The sequence below is a fragment of the Bradysia coprophila genome (genome assembly GCF_014529535.1).
Source record: "Bradysia coprophila strain Holo2 chromosome IV unlocalized genomic scaffold, BU_Bcop_v1 contig_5, whole genome shotgun sequence".
Classification (NCBI taxonomy): domain Eukaryota; kingdom Metazoa; phylum Arthropoda; class Insecta; order Diptera; family Sciaridae; genus Bradysia; species Bradysia coprophila.
The window spans coordinates 5,193,052-5,216,136 of NW_023503374.1; the positions used below are offsets into that span (position 1 = coordinate 5,193,052).

The 23,085-nt window shown below is 36.0% G+C and overlaps 4 protein-coding genes across 8 annotated transcripts in view; 3 read left to right on the forward strand and 1 right to left on the reverse strand.

Annotated features, from left to right (window-relative positions):
* Positions 1-7,977, forward strand: part of LOC119071728 (zinc finger protein 271) — a 30,581-nt gene extending 22,604 nt beyond the window's left edge. For 3 of the 5 annotated variants that reach the window (XM_037176752.1, XM_037176749.1, XM_037176750.1), the window contains 4 exons: positions 1,263-1,819; positions 1,894-1,912; positions 1,975-2,060; positions 2,175-7,977. In XM_037176752.1, the coding sequence (XP_037032647.1) occupies positions 1,263-1,819; positions 1,894-1,912; positions 1,975-2,060; positions 2,175-2,516 (1,004 nt within the window). In that variant the 3' untranslated portion in view covers positions 2,517-7,977. The remainder of the gene's footprint in view (positions 1-1,262; positions 1,820-1,893; positions 1,913-1,974; positions 2,061-2,174) is intronic. The other 2 variants (XM_037176753.1, XM_037176751.1) reach the window with 1 other exon arrangement.
* Positions 7,978-13,698: 5,721 nt separating this feature from the next.
* LOC119071784 (BTB/POZ domain-containing adapter for CUL3-mediated RhoA degradation protein 3) lies at positions 13,699-15,956 on the reverse strand. The gene is made up of 5 exons (XM_037176844.1): positions 15,739-15,956; positions 14,906-14,993; positions 14,576-14,835; positions 14,306-14,516; positions 13,699-14,241 (listed from the first exon to the last, which is right to left on the reverse strand). Exons 1-5 carry the CDS (start codon positions 15,817-15,819, stop codon positions 14,009-14,011), a joined length of 873 nt encoding a protein of 290 aa, XP_037032739.1. The 5' UTR covers positions 15,820-15,956; the 3' UTR covers positions 13,699-14,008.
* Positions 15,957-16,092: 136 nt separating this feature from the next.
* On the forward strand, positions 16,093-16,672 carry LOC119071816 (intraflagellar transport protein 20 homolog). The gene is made up of 3 exons (XM_037176885.1): positions 16,093-16,251; positions 16,316-16,470; positions 16,530-16,672. Exons 1-3 carry the CDS (start codon positions 16,128-16,130, stop codon positions 16,641-16,643), a joined length of 393 nt encoding a protein of 130 aa, XP_037032780.1. The 5' UTR covers positions 16,093-16,127; the 3' UTR covers positions 16,644-16,672.
* Positions 16,673-17,599: 927 nt separating this feature from the next.
* On the forward strand, positions 17,600-22,855 carry LOC119071722. Its single transcript, XM_037176739.1, has 5 exons — positions 17,600-18,113; positions 18,186-18,547; positions 20,827-21,031; positions 21,098-21,432; positions 21,584-22,855. Exons 1-5 carry the CDS (start codon positions 17,885-17,887, stop codon positions 22,790-22,792), a joined length of 2,340 nt encoding a protein of 779 aa, XP_037032634.1. The 5' UTR covers positions 17,600-17,884; the 3' UTR covers positions 22,793-22,855.
* Positions 22,856-23,085: the final 230 nt, after the last annotated feature.

The following is a 23,085-nucleotide window of genomic DNA, read 5'->3' on the forward strand; positions in this document are numbered from 1 at the left end:
TTTTAGAATCAAAATCCAATAATTTCGTTGAACAAATGGAAAGTTATTAGCAAATCAAAAATTTAAATTTCTCTAAGTCGCTTTATAGTTTATAATGGTTCTCCACAATTTCATTATAATAACCCTTTTAACACAAGTAGAATATAGAGTCTACTAAGTCGTACAATCTATAGATCTCTGCGGTTTGCGAAACTGATGACAGCCCAGCTCAGTCCAGTGTATTACTTTGACGATTTTGTGTGCAAACTAATCATAGCCAACATCGAAAAAGCGGAAAATTATTTAAATTCCTACAAATGCAGCAACATGTTTAAGACATTTTTTCGAGCAATTCAAATATCAAAATTTTACGGTTACTAAAAGTGTTTAATTCAATTTTCCATTAGCATTTTCTATGGTAACTGTTTTCCTAAAAAATATTTCACAAACTTCCCCTCTTTGCGAAGTTGGCTGTGTTTAGTTTGCACACAAATTTTGGCATGTGATCGCACTGCCATTGTCAGCCGAAAAGATCTATAACAACTTTAAACAGATTGATTGACAGAATCTACTACTTCATTAGCTTTACGATGGTAAAACAAGGGAATAATACCAAATCCATAGAGGATCAACTTTGCTTTGCTTTTGACATTATGAGTCCCTTTACTTTTGACATTAAGAGTCCCGTGTACTGTCTGTACACGGAGCTGTCACACACACATTTAAATATATGATTTTTCATGACCAAATCACCAATTTTTACGCTGAGCCAGGGTCTCGTAAGTTTTGTGTCCCATTCATCAGCTCACATTTTTCTTCCAACATCAGGAGTTTTGACAAAATGAATCCAAAATTGTTTTCGAGGACCTTTTTTGGCAGATTTTTTAAAGTTCGCCAAAACTTACATAAACTTATCAAAATTTACCAAAATTTTTTAGATGAGATTTTGGGAAATGTTTTCAATAATTATCGGCCCTGTTAATTATCTTGTCTTCGAAATAGTTAGAAACGTTGTATCTACCACTAATTCAGACTCGGTCGTGCGGTAATTTATGGGCAACATTGCTTAGTATGAGCAATGGCTACTCGTAGAATGAGTTGTCATTAAAAATTCTCTTAATTCCTTGTAATGTCTGTCCCTCTCATAAGATATATAGAAGACACGAAATTACGGTTTCCGATTATACTAATAATGGATGGTAGAAGCTCCTACGTATAAGTCTTACATTCAAATTCAATGATTTCAAGTTGTGTAAAATAATAGAGAAATTTGCACATTACAGATGTATCGCCACATTTAATATTCAAAAATGGTCCACATCCGACACTGTGGCCTCAAGACATGCCCTATCCACCCGACGAAGCCGAAACGAAAAACGAGCAAAATAACGGATATGCTGATGATGCCTCGCAAGGCACACCAGAATCACGAGGCTGTTTTTCGCCGGAAGGCACTATTGGCGGTCTGCAATATCCAGCTTATTTCAAAGATGCAAAAGGTGTAAGCCATTCGGTGTTTGGTGCCAATCTGGGATCGTTGCAGTACTTAAAACAAGGTTCGAAAGGTATGCTGCCCGATGTCATTCAGCATGGTCGGTCAGCTGGTATGCCTCTCTACGTGCGTTGTCCAATTTGTCAAAAAGAATTCAAACAGAAGAGCACGCTGCTTCAGCATGGTTGTATACATATTGAATCACGACCATATCCTTGTCCGGAATGCGGTAAAAGATTCAGGCAACAGTCACATTTAACGCAACATCTGCGGATCCACACGAACGAGAAACCTTATGGTTGTGTATATTGTCCAAGGTTTTTCCGGCAAAGAACCATTTTGAATCAGGTAATTTAGAGATTGGTAGAAGTAGCACAAGAAACGGAATTTTAATCGAAATTTTCTCTATTTTATCGGTTCAGCACATTCGAATTCATACCGGTAAGTGGGAGGCGACTTTTATATTAATTACGTTGTGTTTCTAACTCCTTTACGAAATTTAGGTGAGAAGCCTTATAAGTGCGGTCAATGTGGCAAGGATTTCAGACAGAAAGCGATACTGGATCAACACACCAGAACGCACCAGGTAGTTGTAAAGTTAAAATGTCTATTGTCTTACATCATTCCAAACTTTGTCATAGCATAAGCAACCGAATCTAAATGTGTAATTTGGAGCAAAGTAAACTAACGTTCAATTCCCTAGGGTGACCGTCCATTTTGCTGTCCAATGCCGAATTGTCGACGTCGATTTGCCACCGAACCAGAAGTGAAGAAACACATCGATAACCATATGAACCCGCATGCGTCCAAATCGCGTCGTCTGAACACAATGACAGGCGACGGCACTAAGACACCATTTCAAATGACAATGGACAAACAGTCGAATTTGATACCTCGCATGGGACCGGTCGTCAAACATGAACTGTATTTCCCGCAATGCTATGCACCACCGTTTAATCAAGCGTTCGGCGTACAACAACAACCACATAGTGGAACAACAGCGCCGACACCTTCAGCTGTTCCACCGCCGGCAGTGGTCCAGTGACACACAGCTAGTCCGTTTGGATTTCGTGAATATGTTAAAGTAGCTGAAGATTACGCAAGGTAAAAAAAAAGAAACTCAAAAACCAAAAATCAAAGGAAAAAAATGGCAAAAAATTCGTCAGTTGATAGTTTACGCTAAGATTTCTCTTGAATCAATTTGATAATCTGCACTTTTGTTTAACACGAAGTCTGCTATAATTTGTCCATTCAATTGAAACTCTTCCGAACAAAAAACAGGCCGCTGCGTGAAGCCCATTACGGAGTCTTAGAACCCTTGTGCATGCTGGGAATATTAAACAAAAAAACTATTCGTCGTACCGTTGCTCTCCAGAAAATCTAGTATTATCGTTAGCCATAAAGACATCCATCCAGGACATTACCTTAATCGAGAATTTTTGTATGAAAATTCTGCGAACAAATGTATTTACAAAATTTTAGACGAAAATGTCTACTGACTTCCAAATTTCCACCCAATCATTGTTCACGAGGGAGTGGTTTGACTTTCGCTAACTCCATTGACTCTATCCGTCGATAAACTGAATCGTACTTCTAATGAATTTCTTTCCTCATTTAACTACTTCGTAGGAGACTTTACGCAGCCGTTTTTCTTTGCAAATTTGGCATCTCTGAAACAAATGTTTTCCTGAACCCTTGAATCGATGCTATCAATTGGTGCATATAATTACAGCATCAAATACTAATTTGCCAATACTAAATGGAGTAACCCCTTTACAAAAATCCTACCATATACAGAGCCAACAAGTATTTTACCTTTATTATAAATAACTCTGCTATCATAGCCTTGTCCCCTATATCCAAATCATTTTCCGCAAAGCGGATTTTTTAGTGATTTAAGTGAACAAACTTGTTTTTTTTTACATTTTCTGTGCCACGCAATTTATTGTATTTATTTTGTAAACTCTAGCGGAACAAATTTATTAATTCAATTGAAGTAAAAATGTTTTTATTAGTTCGTTTTTGTTAGTTTTATGAACACACAACCTAATTGTTTAAGAAAACTATTGGTTACCTCTGCAAAATAATTAATTTTCCTGTTGAATCTCGACATAAATTTAATAGATTAAGAGCCGATGTGTGTATATCTGTACCTCATCAGGTCACCCTCTGAGATCTACGCCATATTGTTACTTTTAAAGTATAAAATGACCAAGTGCGGAAATGAAAAAGCAGTGTAAAATCATACATTTCCACACTCACATAAGTTACAAATTATGTCCAATTGTGACACTCGGTTGCAGAAACATTTTTTTTTCTTCTTTTATTTTTGATAAAGATAAAAAGATTTATTTTTAGATAACAAGTTAACACGTTTTTTTGGGTCTTCGTAAATTTTCTTGATTTTTTTTCGAATTTGCTTCCCTTTATGTACAGTAGTGTGACGTTTGGAAAAATGAAGATCTCACTCCTGTACATAAAATCTTGCTGCTAACTTGTGCCTAAACAGGAATTTTGCACATACGATGTGCTGTCAACCTCGGCTTCGCCTCGGGTCAACAATTTACACATCTATTGCGCAAAATTTACATTTAGGCACATGTAAAATGTATGTTACAAACATTTGAAGTACAAGATTTAAAATACTTTGATCAATGGACCCGTAAAACGGGTCATATGCTCGCGCTCTTTAACAGGTTAAGTTTACGATCTTGTGTTTGTCTAGTATGTTTGGTAAGATTTTGGAATGTTGATGTTCATCTCCAAGCAAAGCCGTTCGAGCATTTGTATAAGGATTTGTTGAAATTCTATTTTGAGAAATAAAAGAAAAATTTCAAGAAAAATTCGAAAAAATTAAGAAAATTCACAAAGTTTCCAGAAATAGTGCTTTCGAAGAACAGGCAATCATTGTCACCGAGTTGCATACAACGTTTTTCTCAACGAAACCAGTGCTTTTCGTCACTGAATTAAAAAATGTTTGTCATATCGGTTAGTATAATATAATGGCATAGATTTCAAACGGCTCCCTTACTAGTGACTGATATGCATACTTAGGCTCTCTGTCTATAAACTGATTAAGAAAAGACTAAATTCAAAATCGAGTGCATTTATGTAACGGAATAATTTTTAAGATTTTTTTTCTTTTTAAATTAAGATCTCTTCTCGTTGAATTGGACATTTTTCTGATTAAATAAAAAAGCAACAAAAAAGGACAAAATAAAAAAAATGGAAAACTAAAAGTTAAAATAAAACTCAGAAACATAAGACAAAAGAAAACTTAAAAATTTGTAAAAAAAAGTAAATTTAGTTGATAAGCGCAAAAAAAATAATTAAAAAAAAAAATTATTGAAAGAGAAGAAAAGTCAAACAGTAGATGAAAGATTCGTTTTTCTTGACGATCGACATATTACACATATACGAATGGTATATTGAAACATAAAAACAAACACAAAAAATTATATATAAAAAATGAATACTTTATTAAGGAACGAGAGTGCCTAGCGCAGCTATGTACTCGTGAAATGACCAACACTTTATTATGATGCTTATTGCGATCAAACAATAAAAATTGAATGTTTGTAAATCGATGCAAATTTTCTAGCCAATTACCTCAAATCAAAATATATTTCAATTGAACTTAAAACAAAATGACAAACAACTGAACAAGAAATAGATTAATTGATAACAAAACAATAAACTAAATATTTTTTTAAAAATACAACAAAAAACAATTAATTAATTGCCATACAGATCAGCAGCTTCCACACAGATATAACATTACAATGTACAAAATGGTGCTATTTTATACACAAGTTACAATAGTTAAACAAATCAAGTTATAATTGAAAATATTTACATTTTATTTACAGGCCATATACAGCAACGCAATAAATAAGTCCATTAATCCATTATTAACAGAATATTTAACACAATAAAATAGTAGCAGAAATATGAACTTTTATTCTAAATAAAAATAAAATAAACAAAAAAATGAAACAGAACAATTACAAAATACAAAATGAAAATATTAAAACGAAACTTTCCCATTTATGTAACACGGAAAAGCATTCAATTCAATCAAATTGATTGTATTTTGTGCCGAATAATGGTTGCGAATGGGAATGCAACAAAACGAAATTTGCTGAATAATTTATTTGAATTTTAGAGTTTGATCGCATCCATCAATTAACCAACCGGTAAAATTTTGTTGAGATCATTTTTGATAAAGGATTATTCGATTTTCTAAGTTTACAAGATTTTAGTTGAGCGGGCCTTAGTTTCTTCAGGATCTGTTCACCAAGTCTCAGATCAGACCAGGTCCGACTTGGGACGGGATCAAGTTTCAAAAGTTGAATTTCAGCTATAAAACAAACCAAAATACCAATAACGAGTATTCTTTAAAAAGCCGACTGTATCAGATGTTATCGACCACGACGATAAAATAAATACTGAGCTCTACTTTACATCGTCTTTTATAGCAAAATGAATGTCAAAACTAATGAAGCAAAAGATTTATTTCAGTCTCTTGAAACAACTTAAATGTCAAATGAAGTAACAGATTTGATAATTATCCTGATATCATTAGGCATGCTGTCTGTGAAAGATTAAGCGTAGTAAAAACTTTGAGTCACATTACAACATACAATTTCCCGGTTTTTTATAAAGAAATTGAAGAAATTGTTTAAAGTCTTCGATTAGTGATCAGGATTCACGACAGAGTTTATTTCCATCTTTGTATAAAACTTAATTTTTTTTTGCGCCTGAAAAAGAGGAATCCTGCTTAGGATCTCTTGAAACCATAGAGTTATACTTGAGAGTAGACATGGTGGCGCTTACGCTAATCGGCACCAAAAAAAAAGTTTTAAAATGAGTGTGCTGTAATATGTACAGTAGATTTTCCAAAAAAATCGAGTTTTTTCCCCGAAATCGCCGAGGCTGTAAATCTATTCTTTGTCAACCAGACTGAACGGTTAATGGATGAACAAAGCAATGAGAATTTCACGAGTATTATACTGTCCTGTCTTGCCAATATGTAAGTGTGGTTTTTTTATAAGTCTAATTTTTAAATAAAATAAAAAAAAAACTTTAAAATAAACAAAACAAACAAAATCTTTATCAAAATATTTTAAATACTTCTAAAGTAATATTTTAACTAAAGTGTATAGCCGTTACAAAATAATATATGTACTTAAATAATGGTATTGTGATTTAATTTTAATGAATTTAATTAAAATAAACAGAAAAGGAGAAAAGAAAATGTCCTCTCTGTGGTAATATAATCGAGAAAGGGGGGGACTCAAAAACGATTTTAAATCATTACAGACATTTTTCAAAATTCATTATCAAACAACAAAAGGAAAAAAAAACTTAAATAAATAAATTATTGATAAGCAAAACAAAAAGAAGCAAAGAAATTGTGGAATAATATTTAAAATATTGGGAAAAAAAAGACTCAAACTTAACATTGAACAACCACAAAACGATGATGGTATTGTAATGAACAAATTTTTATTAAGTTTTTATACCCAGAGACACTCCTCTTTTGATATCAAAGATTTCTTTTTTTTTTTTAAATATTTCTCGTTTAAAATTTAGTAAAATTAAAATACATTTCGACAGTTCAAAGCTGCCCTTGTATTGGTGACATGATATTTGATTTTGAATAATTTTTTCTTAAAGAATACAAAAACAAGGTTAGTTAATTGAATTTATTAATTTTAAAATGGAGAATTGAAGGCTCAAAATTGTTTTACATTTAAAATTAATGTTGTACGTTATTTCATGTAAAAGAATTGCATCAATTTTTTTCTACGTTGTAAAAGTTGATTTTTTACGAGATATCCATGTCTTCAGTCTTTTGTAGGTGATTTGCAATTAATTTTTTATTCGGAAGACTCATCCGATTAAACTGGAAAAGTGTCAAGTTTCATAATTTTTGAACGTAGTAAAACTGAAAACAAAATAGAGAAACCCCTAAAAATGCACTACCATTTTGGCCGACTCAAATCTGTGGAGTGTTGACTCGAAATCGAAAAAATTCAGGAGCACCAAAAGTTTGATCTTAAAGAGTCAAAAAATCGGAAAGTAATGAACTCTTCAAAGAGAGACTGAGATGACAAACACCTTTTGAGGATGGATTAGAGGTGAGTGGGCTGCCCATAAAAGTGGGCTGCCCACGCCCATGGGCATGCCCACGGGACATGGGCATGGGCATTTTTCAATTTCGTGGGCATAGGGCGCAGAATGGGCACTTTTCAAAAATGTGTGAGCCCACAAACTTAAGTCTTAAGTGTAGTCAAGATTTTCCGTACGATGTAATATTCATCAAGAAATTTTAAAACGGCTTTCGCACATAAAATCGTGTTTCCAACTCATCAATTTACTAGAATTTTGCACGAACGATGTGCTGTCAACCTCAGTTTCGCCTCAGATTGACAATTTTCAAATTTTTTGCGAAAATTTCCGATGTGGGCCTTGGGCATGGGCTGGGCAGTGGGCATGCTTTTTAAAATTCTTGGGCATTGGCTGCGCCGTGGGCATGTTTTTTTTAAATTATTGGGCTTTGGGCAGGGCGGGCATAAAAATTAGGTATGCTCACTCACCTCTAGGATGGATGTCCAACCATCAATATGTTATTGACAATGACGAACAATATAAACGACAAAAGCTCTGTATAATAGCAAAATTTATGTTCAAACAATTAAAGTACAAGTTTAAGCGACAAATTCCATGCCCAAAATTTATACTGCCGGGTATGGCTTTAAATTCTGAAAGAATAGGTAAGACACCTATGAGGTCAACTTTTATAAAAAAAATCAAGTTGACTTTTGACACAATCTGTAATAACAAATTGTGACACCAGCTTGAGCTGTTCTTTCAAAACCGGCCTCTACTTCTGAGTCAAAAGTAGGTAAAAAAAAAAAGTTTTTTAGAAAAAAATCTGACAGACAAGTTTGTATGAAAATCCAACGTAACAACTAAGAAACGGTTGGATTTTCGAACAAACCTGTCTGTCAGAATTTATTCATTTTCAACCGATCAGAGAAAATTTTGTCATTTGGTCATTCCTAGTACTTGTAACCGAATTTTCCGTGGTATAATTAGCTGATTAGCTGAAATTTGATCAATTTATTCGAAAATTAAAAAAAAAAATTAATAAATTTCGTTCAGCGAAAAATTGTATGAGTCTTTCCTAATAACAATCCAATAACTAATTTCTGTCCTTGTCTATTGGTTTCCGATTGCTAAATATTCTCTCCGTCAAATCAGAGAATATTTTTCGGTGTACTAACTCATTGAAACGGGTACACACACGGAAAACAATGAATATTTTAATTTAATCAAATTAAAAAAAGAGAGAAAAATGATGAGTCTCATCCTCATAATTAGTAGTACGTTTAACTAAATTTGGAAACATGGCGTTTTTTTTATTGGTGCCATAATTGAACTTTTCAAGCAGGAATTTTGTTTAAAATGGAAATTAATTTGATACTATGAATAATATTGATTATTTTATAATAAAAAAAGAAAACAAAACAGAAATACTGTGTATACTTTTAACAATAAAACAAAAAACTGTAAATATACGATTTAATAAATACAAAAACAGAATGACCACTTTACTACCTAAAACCATCTGCTATCGACAACGACAAGATCCAATACACGATAAACTTTAACGTTGTTTTATTTATATAACCAAATGTGTATGTTGAAACTAATGAAGTAAGAGATTCTGCATCAAGCACTTTGCTTTAAAACGAAAGAAGTAGCAGATTCATTGATACACTTTTTAAGGCAAAGCTAGACTCTTATTCAATTATGTGAACATTGTGCAGTGAACATTGTCGGCCCATTTTCATCGTCTTTATATCGAGCCAATGAACACAAATTGACCGGCGCACATATATCTAAAGTTGCCTGTCGTAGAATCACAATATTTCTTCTCAGCCCAAAAACTTACTTTGCTATAAAATCGAAACTGCAGATACTACATTTGGATTAAAGCATTTCCAAGTCAGTTCATTTTTGAAAATTCAAATAAGAGACCGAATACACTGTATGAAAATGAACTCAAATGAACACTGAACCTGGATTTGCTTCGGCTATTTTCAATTCATCTAAACAAAACTGATTTAAATTCTCTGGTCCTTTCTTGACCCTTACAAAAATATGAAAATAAGTTTAAATTTGTAGATGGCGCTGTTGATCAAGATGGCGGTCAGTTATGCAAAAACGGGTGTAATTCAGGCAAAGTACGCCCAACATGGACGTGTAATAGCTCAAATGTCTCACAATTTCTTTCTCACTATTTTTAATAACGTTTCCTGTCGAGACCCATACAAACTTAAAGAAGCGCGAAATTCAAATGTACCAAATCTACTGAACATATATTTACGGCCATTTTGTAAATATTTATCTTTAATCAACCAATCCAATAATGAGCACTGATATTATTGCCGAAACTTAACCCTTGAATTTATCAACAGAGTTTTAAAACGCATAGTCATCTGCTGTTGACTGTAGAGACAAAAATGAGCAATGATATCCGATTCATCAAGGCTGTATCCTTTGGGGAGGTATATAAAGCCTTGCGATTCATAGAGTAATTTATGTCAAAACGAATGAGGTAGAAGATTTTCTATCAAATGTAGTACGTTAAATAAAAGGAGCAGCAGATGCAATGATAGTAACATCGGGATTACGTCTGCATTTAGAAACGTTTCAGTAATCGTTCTTCTTACTTGCGTGTATTTGGACGCTGAATTTAATGCTGGACACTGATAAAAAAGTTTGGTCAACATACGTCCAGTCCAGTATGTATGAAATTGCTGAGAGGTCCGTAATTCGCACGAGTCGTGCTGTTTCATTCGTCTTCCGTCTACCGTACTATTTTATATTGTACCAAAGTGAAAGAGTCCTCTAATCGTTCCACATTCGCATCTTTTACTTTTGATTAGCGTTAGCAATAAGACTATGAAACTGAATAATAGACAACTTACACGAGTGGGAAGTTTGCAGGCAGAGCGGAGCGAAGGCCATAATTCACACGAATCCTTGTCTATTTATGATTTATTTTTGATTAAAAATCTGGCCGCAAAATTACAAGAAAGTAGAGAACAGAAATAGTACATTTCGTACCTAGGACTAAAAGTCTTTTTTAGCGTGTGAGAGGTTTCCAGACAGAGCCGAAGGTGAGGTCTGGAAACGAATACGCTAAAAAAGACTTTTAGTCCGTGGTACGAATAGTATTTTTCATATTGGACGGGGAAAAAGTGCGAAGTCGCACTTTTCGGGTCCTAGGTATGAAAAAGTACTTTTCCAAAGAATTTGTACTCCAGCGAAGGTTTTTATTTCAGTTATTTGTGATGTTTCGAAAGTTTAACAACGGAAAATAAAATGAAATTGATTAAAAATATATTGACAAAATTGTAAGTCAAGGGACCTGACCCGCCCAAAAGGTGGGGCCTAGTTTTATAAAACAAAAAAATTTCTGTTGAACATGTGTGCTGGTTCTCCGAAACGGCTCAGCGGATCCGGAAACTGAATACAGTTTCGTTTAGTACTCGAGTCCCTCAACCAGGACATGAAAACATAGCTAACGCCGACCCGTACGTAACACCTATTCGTATCAAAAGCCTTTACTGTGAAACTCTTCATTTCTTTTACTTCATTCTCTACTGAAAAGCTATTCGCGCTTTAAAATCACTTACATTATCCACTGTTTGCCTTGTTATCATCAACAAATAAATTGCCGGAGGCAATATAGACAGCCCCGTACGAAGTCAACTTTCATAAATTCCTATTTAAACAGCTATATACCGCTATATTTGCATATAAATAAACATTTCACAGATGAATATGCTGTAATATAGCTCTATATGCCTGTATATAGCTCAATATAGCTGTATATGGGTATATATATATGTCCATATATGGAATGCCTGAAACACCCCACACACATGACAAATTATTTCCATGTTAACAGAAACTCTGTAAGTACCATTTTTCCCAAGGAGACTTGAAATTTTACCGACGCTTTACATTCGTTAATACCTTTCAAACAAAACAAAAATCATGAAATTCGGTGATATTGACAAAATATTCCACGTTCACTGTACGGCCGAGTAGCCAGATAAGAGCTCACTCCAAGAGACCTAGCTTACGCTACGAAAACAGACGAAATATGTTCAAATTTGGCCGACCTACAAGCAAGAACTGCTTGCCGCCCTGTGCCTGGTTCACACCAAGGGATCTAACTCACGAGTCGGTCATCCGATTTCCATAAACTTTTTTTTTTAAATACCTTTCATTTGACGTATCACATACAAGTGTAACGTTTAAATGTCCGGAGATATCTTTGAAAAACCGTAAAGCACTTATTAGGCCCCAGCTCGGGAGGGGTCGACCCAAAATCACTCATCTTCGAACTTAGCCTCTCTTTTGATAATACCAAACGGGGAAAAAAAGAATTTTAGAAATCGGATGTGTTTTACTCAAGTTATCGTGCAGACAGACGGACAGACGGACATTTTTTTTTGCTGATTTGGCATCTATGTACATTGTACAACCACAATAGGTTTCCCCTTACTCAGGGAGTCCAATTCGACGTGTTACAAACGTATGCGTAAACCTATAAGACCCCAGTACTTCGTACGGGTCTAAAAAGTCAGAGTTGGTGTCGCAACTATGTAAGTTTTGTTCAACCCCACAGTGTAGCAGCTGAAACAGTTTCGTTTGAATAAATGCATCAGCTGAAGAAAATTCATGCTGAAATTTTACAGACTCAGACTGTACGACTGAAAATTTTCGAGTCCGTTCTCATAATTACTAAAAAAAGGATTTACGGTACTTTCATCCGGTATTCGGTTTTTTGACTCTATATATGTAGTCTATGCTATGAAAATAAAATCAGAAATGCATAAAAGAAGTGAGAACTTGACTTTAGTCAGCCATTAATGTTCGCAAATAGGGATTTTAAGAGCAAATTGGAAACTTCAATAATATAAAAATAAATAAACGCTGCTATGGCTCATTTTAAAGGTTTTTAATGGAAAATACTAATGAATAAAAAGATGTCAAAATATCTGATTAAAGTAAATCAACGCTACTCGAACATATTCCGTAATAGATTTATGACCAGCTGAAGCTTTTTAGGACCATAGTCTGAAAAGCGTTTTTAGACCCGTACGAAGCACTGGGGTCTTATAGGTTTTCGCCAAATCAAATTTCATGAATTTTTTTTGTTGAAAGGTATTAATGAATGTCAAGCGTCAGTACTATTTCCGGTCTCCTAATAAAATGGCTGCCGGCGGCCATATTTGATTTTAGTAAAAGTGATTTATCTTGGGAAAAATTTTACTTAGAGAGTTTCTGTTAACATCGAAGTAATTGGTTATGCTTCAGGCATTACATATATGGATATCTAGGCACAAAGAGCTATATAATAGCATATTCATCTGTGAAATGTTTATTTATAGGTAAATATAGCGGTATAAATAGCTGTTTAAATAAGAATTTATGAAAGTTAACTTCGTACGGGGCTGTCTATATTGCCTCCGGCAATTTATTCGTATATGATAACAAGGCAAAGTGTGGATAATGTAAGTGATTTTAAAGTGCGAATAACTTTGCAGTATAGAAGAAATTGTTATACATACGTCTTGTATAAAATACGAGTGGCATGTTTCTTACCTTAGTCATCGTATATTATACAGTGACTATGTATGGAAATACGTGTCGTATGTAAGTACGCATACGTGACTGGTGTATAACTAAATTACCACACTTTATACGTGTCAGACGTAATCTTTTTTCTCAGTGTACTCTAATTTAAACTTTTTTTTTGGGCTGAAAATGGGGATTTTGCAGATATTTTCTGGGGTTTTCAACCCCTTACATGAAAATTTGTATACGCATCTGTTGTGGACAAGCTCTGTGCAATGTATTGCAAAATGTATGTCACTGACTGTCAGATCCAGTGACTGACTTAAAAGATTTCGGAATGTGAAACAAAACAGGCGAGGTAACAGACCAGTGGTAATTATTATTGCTTCCAGCGCATGCATTTTATAAAATCAATAAAACGGTTTTTAACTTACAAGTTGACGCTCCTCTCCAAGCATAGATCTTGTCAAGACCTTGTAACTTTCTCAAGTCTATCATCTCGATGATTCTCTATCCCTTGATGCAATTAAATTGGACAAATTCAAAACGACACCTGGTTGTTTGATTATTTCCTGTTACATTTATTAAATTTTCTTATTTTCCGTTCGTATTGTAAAAGCTTTGAAGCTTGAAACTGTTGACTGTCATTTTGTTTTCCATTTATGATAAAAAAAAACCGGATTGTCTTTATGCATATTTCATTTTATCCTCTCGTCAAATTGATACTGTTTCAGATATGTTAGTAGTAGCCATCATAGAAGAAGCGCACCGCGCCTGTGATTATTTGTCTTTAGCTGATCTCATACCATCATCTTAAATAAATTATTTTTTCTTTGGCAAAAATCGTGTAACAATAAACTGGCGTCCGTATCACGAGTTGCTGTGCTTCAAACGCAGTGCTAACGGAACCTCTTCCTCGTCGCTAGTGTATGTCGAAATGCCCGTTCCAATGCCTCGTACCGATGCTGTGGCTTGCAACAATTCTTGATCCGGAATATTACGGTCTTCGTACAGCAAAATTTGCAGTGTCTCTTCGTAGATTCGAGCTTCGGGAAATTCAACTTTTGTGTGCTTTTGGGTAGCCGCATATACGATGCTTGTGCCTAAAGTAAATTGCATTTAAATCATCAGCACAAAGTTCACTGAATCGTTAATACTGTTACTTACAGCACACTTCTGCCACCCGCCTTCCATTTCCATAGTACGACCAACAACATATTTCACTCGATCCAATCACATCCTTTATGAATAAAATTCGTCCACTAAATCGCAGCGATAATTTGTCAAACAGTTCAATGTTTTTCAACAGATTGTCGTCAGATGTGTGCGTATACGAATACTTGTTGTTGTGCCGGTTAATAAGCAACTTGACCACCGGCTATAAAACACAAATTAATTCCATTTCCAATGTCACTCCACAGCGAAAGTTCAACGTACCTTCTGCGACGAACTTATCAGTAATTGCTCCTCTTTCTGCGATGTTATCAACGGTACGCGGCAGATCGGTTCGGGTTCCTTTTGCTTATTTTGTAGGGCCCTGTCACAGAAATCGGCCAAGTCCAAAATGCAATAGTATTTCGCCTCGGCATGCAGTTCCGAAATGCCCCGGGATGATTCTGGCAGTGCAACGCTTCCGTCACGTAAGAAATTCAGAATGACTCCGAAATGCTTACCACAGCGATCGATCAATATCCATCCTGAAATTGGATTTTTTTGGGTAATTTTTCAGTTAGTTAATCGGGCCGCAGTTTCTTGAAATATAATCACCTTCAGAGTCAGTTAACACTTCCATACCACCCCCGAACATTGCTTTCAACATTGTGTTCTCTGTCTTCGTCAAGGTACCAATGGTTGTCTGGAATGAAACGAATGAATTGGTTGACTGAATTAGAGTTCATTGCGTTGAACGTTGACATCGAAATTGGAAACAAGAACAACATAGAGGAGTGGAAGTTATTGATCGAACGATGCAGTTTCCAATTCACTAACTTTTACACGAATTTAAAGTGAAAACTGAGTTGCAAAACCGAAGGCACTGCCGTCGCATAACTGGGAAAGTTATTTACGTATTTGTGTTGGTCGATTGTTTTCACGAGTTGTTTGAAGCCCGAGGGAAGTGAAATGTGTCATTACAATATAGCTGAGGTAAAGAACATCCAGTACTTCAAACCCTCAATGTGCATTTCTCTTGTAGGCACATCACCATTTAGTACTGTACACCATACAGTCTGTAAATGGCTTACGAAGACCAAAATGACCTACGAAGACCTACTACTGCTAGTAGTCTTCTGGTTTGCCAAGACGGAACAAATTTGCCTTAGACTAATAAGAGTAATCGCTTGAGGAATATGAATGTCTTAACTTCACGTCACTCGTTCAACCTCCAGGAATGTTCAGGTTGGTCTTCGCAGTGGGTCTTTTGAGTTGACACTTTAGAAATGATTAATAATTTTCACCAAATTTTACACAAAGCGAATTCCTGCACCGAAAATTGCGCAAACGATTAATTCCTCGAAAATGAATGTTTTTGATTTGAATTTCCCCGAAAATTTTAATTTAATTCGACAAATTATTATTGGGATGAGACTGCTGGAACTTACATAGAACAAGTGACCACCAACATTTAGCTTTACATACTGCGATGGACCACCTTTGATAACAGTTTTCTGATCACCCGACATTTCGTCCGCCACTTTAGACTCCAGTTTTCGCTGTTTTGATAGCAGACACACAAATTATTGGAATTAGTTTATGGAAATATGTTTCTTCTATTCAAACTAAAAATGACTGATTATTCACTGGTCAGGGGCGTAGTCAACCATCAAAACATAATATAATATGTTCGTTTGACGTTTCGGAATGGTTCACTTTTCCAATCTTTGCGTTGAGTGATTTGGGGCGGTTCGATGTTCGAAAATAATTTTGTGTTGCAAATGAGTTGCTATGGGAAACGAAATCAATATTTTGAATTGAATTTCCAGTCTTTAAAATGTCTGACGACTTATCCAATCGCGGTATCTATTTTGATGATATTTATGTGTTACGAGTTCTCAATCCCGAAATTACAACCGAAACTAACGACCTGAGAAGTGAAAGTTCTGACTATGTTGAACGTGAGTCATATTACGAGCTCTGATATTTTCCAAGCAATAATTGTGGCTATCTTGTCCTTAACAGAACTGAGTGAATTCCAAAAAATCACGAATGAATTCATCAAAGTGTCTGCAAAGTTTGCTAAAGAGGTGGACACTCACAAAATGATGGCTATCGGGGCGAAGAATTTATTGAAAACTATATCGAAGCAACGGCAAACGGAACAAAGAGACTTACAGGTAGATACATTTCCGTAAATTTGCAATTGAGGGTTCATTTCGATTCACTTCTTCATTAGGCGAAAATTTCGGAACGAAAAATGGAATTGGATCGACTGAAGGTTGAATATCATTATTTGCAAAGGATCATATCTGAGCAGCAGGAAATAATTTCTAATTTTCATGAAACTTGAGCGAAATATAAAGTGTTCAAAGACACAAATGAAGAGTTTCATATTCATAACTATAGATAGAGTCCTGGATCCGCTATGAAAATACCTATCCAAGTAAATTCATATTGAACAGTCTGGAAAATTGGACTCAACGAAACTTTTGATGACTGACGAAAACTTGACCAGCAATTTTCAACTTATTTCTTTAGTAGATGTTAGAAGGATAAAATGACGATCCAAGTGAAAAGGAAGGTAAGATCTAGTCTTAGTGATCTTAAGAATAAAGTAAGGTAAGACTTCAAATAACGCAACTTGAAGATGAATGGCTTGAAACCTTTTGAATGGTGACCTTAGGCGACTCAATTTTTTTGGTTAAACCAGTATTATCGAGAGTATTATAGTAAAAGTATTATTATAGTTCAAAATTTTAAGTTTTGTATACAGTTCACGTTTTCAATTGAGGTTATGACGAAATTTTTCAGATTTCAAAATTGACAACGTCAAAAATGTCAATGTCAAAACTGTCACTTCATGACAAAAAGTTTCGATGCAAAAAGCATGTTCAAAACAAAATGAAGTAAAAGGTTCCTGAAGTAATAGTTTGACTAGTACAACTATAAATATGCTCGCTGTCTGTGTCAGGTTAACCGTCGGCATCGCTTATTTTGGTCATTGCTGTTGACTATTCAAATTAAAATTTAGAAACAGAAACTCCTATGAAGTGGTACCACGAAAATGAGTGACTGCCATAACTTACAAGATTAAACTTCGTATTTGGAAATGAGCTTGAATTGTGAATTTAATTATAAGTGTGAAAGTCGGAATAGTTCAGAAAAAACCAACTTTCCAACTACAAATTCACAAGATTTAACATAAATAGAGTACTGCCTATTAAGGTGTAAATAGGCGACAATGAAAATTGAAATCAAAAGAGATTTTCCTCTAGAAGTAGAGACCCTGCAACTGGTTACGGCTCTTACGACCCTGACGCTAACGACACACACGAAATGAATGATAATCTGTGCAACAAAAAGTAAAATGACACAGAAGAAACAGTGAAGTTTGGAGTCAACAGCGTCAACAGTCAACTTACACTTTGATAAACCGTAGCATTCCACTTTTTTTTGTATCATCATCAAATCCTCAATGTTTTTTTCGTTGTTCCCCGTTGTTTTTATTTACAAAAGGCAATAATAGGTTACCGCGTGCTTGAGCTGAAAATTTTTACAATTTTATTTTGCGAGGAAACGAATCAAACCAAAATGAACATTGAAGAGGTACGTCCCCACATGGATGAGTTAAACAAATCTATGGCCAATGTCGAAAAAATGCTTGCACGAAATGTGGACACTTTTGCAAGCATAACGGAGGAGTTTGTAGCTGACATCCAAATTGTTTTACGTGACATGATTCTGCCGGGCCACAAATACGTTATAAGTTTTCGATGTGATGCTTTAGCTAAGATAATTTCGACAGGAGTTGATGAATTGGGTATGCTTCCTGCAGAGAGCATTTAAACAACGAATATGTTTCATCTAACTAGTGTTTAACTCTCCATTGAAGACTGGACATCCTACGAATCAAGCATCGGAATCGTTTTACTTCGATGGTTTTACACGAATGAGGTCGTGTCGGACAATGATTCAGTAACACTGGGTGTGTTGCGTGCCGCACATAATTTGGCGTTGCCTACCCTTTTTGCGGCCTGCGAAAGCAAACTTTTAACTGCAATCAATGAAGACTGTTCGAGGGAATTCTATAAAATTGCAAGAGAAGTAAATGCCAAAATGCTCATGGACAAATGTACGGAATGGAGATCAACATTTGATGATGATTCAAGCGGAGAGCAAGATATTCAAATTGATAAAGAAGATGACTTAAAAACGCCGTCTTTAATTGACGTGGATTTGGAGAAGTTTGAGTCGGTAAGTCAATAGGAGTCGTGCATGATACCAGTTTCAGTTGGATTTGCACGCAGTGTCGAGGCTAGCTAGAGTAAATCGGTAAATTGGATACTGAGGGTTTCTTCTGAAAAACAGACGACCGAAATCGGACGCATTTTCCAGTGGTATTTTTATATGTGCCGAGCAAGGTATTCCACCCTAGAAGCCAAAATTACTTTCAAAAATATTCTTCGAAGCTTGTGTGCCTAGTGTAAGGTGATCAAAAACCGAAAACATGCACTTTTATTACAGAAATTACTCGAGGTACACGAAACATATAGGATCGTATAGGGTGTCATTAGAATTACATGTACTTCCGGGGCAGATAGGGTCTCATTGAGTTTAAAATTCATCCACACTGAGATGTGTTCAGTTCAAACGATTGAAAACTCACACTTTTCTTATCGAAATTTCGCGAGGTACACGAAACGTGCATGGTCGTGTGGGTTGTCATTAGAAAGGTAATTACACGTACGCTCGGTGCAAATAGGGTCTTATGGTGGTTTGAAAGCACCTACGATGAAATATGAGAAGTTGAAATGTTTAAGTGCTCATATTTCATCGTAGATGCTACCAAACTTCCGTAAGACTCTATTTGCCCTGAAATAAATAAAATGACCTTTCCAATGACAGCCCACACGACTACGTAAGTGCCGTGCACCTCGAGAAATTTCTGTAACAAAAGTGTAAGTTTTCGGTTTTTGATCACCTCCGACTAGCCACACAAGCTTCTAAGAATCTTTAGCCCCGTACGAAGTACGAAGGAGCTTATAGGATTACGATGCCGTGTGTAATTGATGGAATTCGAAGCAGACGGTAAGGGCAAAGTGTTTGTCTATGTTCATAGATGACGAATCCGCAATAAAAATTTTGTCTGTCCGTCTGTCTGTCCGTCACGTCGATATCTTGAGTAAATCAAATCCTATTTCAAAATTTTTTTTCCCCTGAAAGGTAGTTGAACTTGTGTTTCTAAGTTCGAAGATGGGCCATTTTGGGTCGACCCCTCCCATAAGTGCTTTAACGCTTTCCAAAGATTTCTCTCCATTTAAAGGCTACACTGGTAAGTGATACATCAAATGAAAGGTATTTACAATACCTATCGACAAAATAAAAGTTTATGGAAATTGGATGACCGACTCGTGAGTTAGACCCCTTGGTGTGAACTAGGTACAGGGCGGCAAGCCGTTTTTAATTGTAGGTTGGCCAAATTTGAACGGATTTTGATGGATTTTGCTTTATTAGATAAATTAGATATACATTGACCGTACCAATCAGGGAAAAAAAGTTTATGAAATTAGGTTGACCGGAGCGTGAGCTAGGTCCCTTGGAGTGAGCTCATATCCGGCTACTCGGCCGTACAGTGAAAATGGTGTTTTTTTATTAATATCTCGAGTAAACTTTGACCGAATTTCATGATTTTTTTGTTTGACAGGTACTAGCGAATATAAAGCAGCCGTACTACTTTTCACCTCCTAACAAAATGGCCGTCGGCCGCCATTTTGGATTTTTGTAAAATCAATATAAATAGGTGAAAATGATAATTACAAAGTCACTGATCAGTGGGAAGTGAGTAGTTACGTGTGTTGGGTGTTTCAAGGATCCCAAATATGGATATCTATATATAACTATATATATATATTGAGCTATATAACGGTATAGATAGTTATTTTGAGCTATATACTAGCATATTTATCAGTAAATTGTTTATTTATATGTAAATATAGGTTAATATAGAACTGAGGAAATTTTAGGTCGATTTTAAATTTGTGTTACGGTTTAAAGGAACATCGTACGGGGCTTCGTAATTGCGCTATGCGCAATTTTTAAGACATACAAATGTCATAAGAATTTTACTTTACCGACGTTTACGGGTAGACGGTAAGAGTAGGGCGACGGACGAACTAGGGTCACGTGCGCAATAGATGTACGGATTCGTACGGGGCTCAGACGCAGCAAACGCTCAGACTGTACTGACGGCTCGTTTTGAAAGTAGTTTTATCTTCTGGGGTCGAATGCCTTTCTGGGAACATATAAAAATTGAACTAAAAAATGCGTCCGATTTTGGTCGGCGGTTTTTCAAAAGAATCCCTCACTGAGATCAATTTACTTAGTTTAATTACATTGTTCATCGGCTCGGCTTAAGAGTTTCGTCTTAAAAGTTGCTTTTCTGACGGCTACCCACTGCATCAGTAAGGGAATTAGCGATACGATCTACCATTTCATTACACTCCATATTTAACAATAAACAATGACAATTACAGCCCCGATTAAAGCCTTTGCGTGACGAGCTGATGGATTTGCTCCGACGCAAGCGAAAGATAGATGAAGATTGCAGCAAACTGGGTAAATCATTGGTCGGCATCAAGGAATACATGGATTTCTTCGACACGACCATATGGACCTGGCCAGCACACAATTACATTTTGATCAGTCGAAGTGAAAAATTGCAGGCCCTTGCATCGAACTGTAACAATTTTGCAATCGACTCATTCAGCAACATTTTGGTCAACTGAAACAAAATTTCACTTCCAGTTTGGTCCGGACTCAAAAAAAGGGACGAGCTCGTCCTGGTGCGATGGATTTACACGAACCACGTTCATATCGACAGCATCGACATTGCATTGACACTGTTGGAGGCGTCATATAAATACGATTTGCATACGTTGTTTGGCATTTGTGAGGAAGCAGTGATTCGGATGATCAGCATTGGTACATGTGCTCAGGTTCATTACATTGCCGTCAAAGTGAGTGCTAAGAGGGCGTTGATAGTGTGTGAGCGGATAACTGCTCAGTATTTGGATTGCATTAAGTCGGAATTGAATGAAGCTGCCGTTGGTGCCAATAAATCAAAAGACCCAGAAGGAACGGTAAGTACTGGGATAATGAGTAAACCATCAATCAGGAAACGGTAGCTATTGTAGTTCCACAAATTGAAATGTCTTACTGTAACTCCGATTCCATTTTTACAAGTTGTGATCTCGCTGCACTGAAACTAACCGATATTTGTTCTCCAAACAGATTTGTGAATTCCCACCGCAGAAAGCTGACTCCGAAGCTGGAATATTACTGTCACTAAACGATGACTGTCTACTTCACTTGTTACGTTTCATCCCATTGGTCGATTTAGGCAGTGTCAAAGACACTTGCAGACGGTTGAGTGAACTAGCAGACCGTAGCTTTCAGTTGTACGGAGACAAAACGTTGACAATACGGCGTGGTAGCATGGTAGCCGACCTATGGACACTGAAGCATTTCGGAAAACTCATCAACTCGTTGGTCCTGGAAAGTTTATATCAGCCATACTGTTCGTGCGCGGATCTATTAGCGATGATCGGTCTATTTGCCAATGAACGATTGAAATCAATTTCATTATGTCTCAATTACGATAAGAGTGTTACCATGGACGACGTTAAGTGCCTTGAAAAAATTGTGAAAAATGTGAACGTAATCGTACTGGATTCGTTCCATGACCAGGGTCAGATAGAGTTGCTACTGGATCATTGTGAAAATTTGTCGGAAGTTCATATCAACAGTGAAGAGCTGGAACTGCGTAAGAGTATGTCGTGGTGGTGCAAAAACGCGAACATACGGTCTGTGACCTTGAAGGATTTGGAAAACGATGACGTATTGGAGGAAATGTGTGAGACATTGGTGCATTTGAAGTCATTTTCGTTCAACATCTCCGTTACAACCGACAAACTGAACCATTTGTGCCGATTGGATCATCTAAAACAACTTAAAATCGAATATTTCGATAATGAAGCAGACGCTAACATCTCGTCACTTCTGCAAAATCTTGCTGAGAAGAACCAACTGGAGCATTTAAGCATCATGTCCCCATTTGTGTTCGAAGCAATGGCTCGTGCGATATGCAATTTTTCACGGCTGAAAGAGTTACAATTCGAGTGCGTATCTTCGTTCGATCAGAATACAATCAACATTCTGTCGGAACAACTGGACAACGTCGAAAAGCTCACTTTCCTCGACTGTGATGAGATAACATTCGAAGACATCACAAAAATCATAATTGATAAATTGAATCTGAAACAACTCACAGTATCCGGATGCGAACATGTCGACGTAGTTGGGAGGGTCAACTATCTGCGCCTACGCAAGCAGCGAAATCTTCAGATTTTCTTGGATGCCGAAATTTTCGAGAAAACGATAAAATTGCTGGCGAATGATTTGTCTGATTATGTTAAGATTACAGCCGTAGCTACAGATTAGTGTCGATGTTAAAATGTTCACATTTTTGTTTTCTATTTCACGAATTAAAATACGGAAAAAAATTTATGTCTCGTGTCTCATGGCTATATTCGTTTGCAGAACCGCCCTAGGACCATAGCCTTTGAATTCTATGTCTCATGCACCATTTCATTAAAATTCGTAACCGCACCGTTGTCATGATCTGCCAACTTGCTTAAAAATATCGACTGAAACACCACTAGTACAGTACAGTATCTGTAGAAGGAACACTGTCGAACAAATTTAAATAAAGTTAATTGAAAATGAAGATCAAT

Bases quoted from the DNA above. Each gene is read 5' to 3' on its own strand.
- LOC119071784 (XM_037176844.1), bottom strand. From the start codon at position 15,819: ATGTCGGGTGATCAGAAAACTGTTATCAAAGGTGGTCCATCGCAGTAT. The intron at 14,836-14,905 runs GTGATTATATTT...ATCCAATTTCAG, and splicing joins AGTGTTAACTGACTCTGAAG to GATGGATATTGATCGATCGC. The intron at 14,242-14,305 runs GTAAGTAACAGT...AATTTACTTTAG, and splicing joins GCGGGTGGCAGAAGTGTGCT to GCACAAGCATCGTATATGCG.
- LOC119071816 (XM_037176885.1), top strand. From the start codon at position 16,128: ATGTCTGACGACTTATCCAATCGCGGTATCTATTTTGATGATATTTAT. The intron at 16,252-16,315 runs GTGAGTCATATT...TGTCCTTAACAG, and splicing joins AAGTTCTGACTATGTTGAAC to AACTGAGTGAATTCCAAAAA. The intron at 16,471-16,529 runs GTAGATACATTT...CTTCTTCATTAG, and splicing joins CGGAACAAAGAGACTTACAG to GCGAAAATTTCGGAACGAAA.
- LOC119071722 (XM_037176739.1), top strand. From the start codon at position 17,885: ATGAACATTGAAGAGGTACGTCCCCACATGGATGAGTTAAACAAATCT. The intron at 21,032-21,097 runs GTAACAATTTTG...TTTCACTTCCAG, and splicing joins GCAGGCCCTTGCATCGAACT to TTTGGTCCGGACTCAAAAAA. The intron at 21,433-21,583 runs GTAAGTACTGGG...TTCTCCAAACAG, and splicing joins CAAAAGACCCAGAAGGAACG to ATTTGTGAATTCCCACCGCA.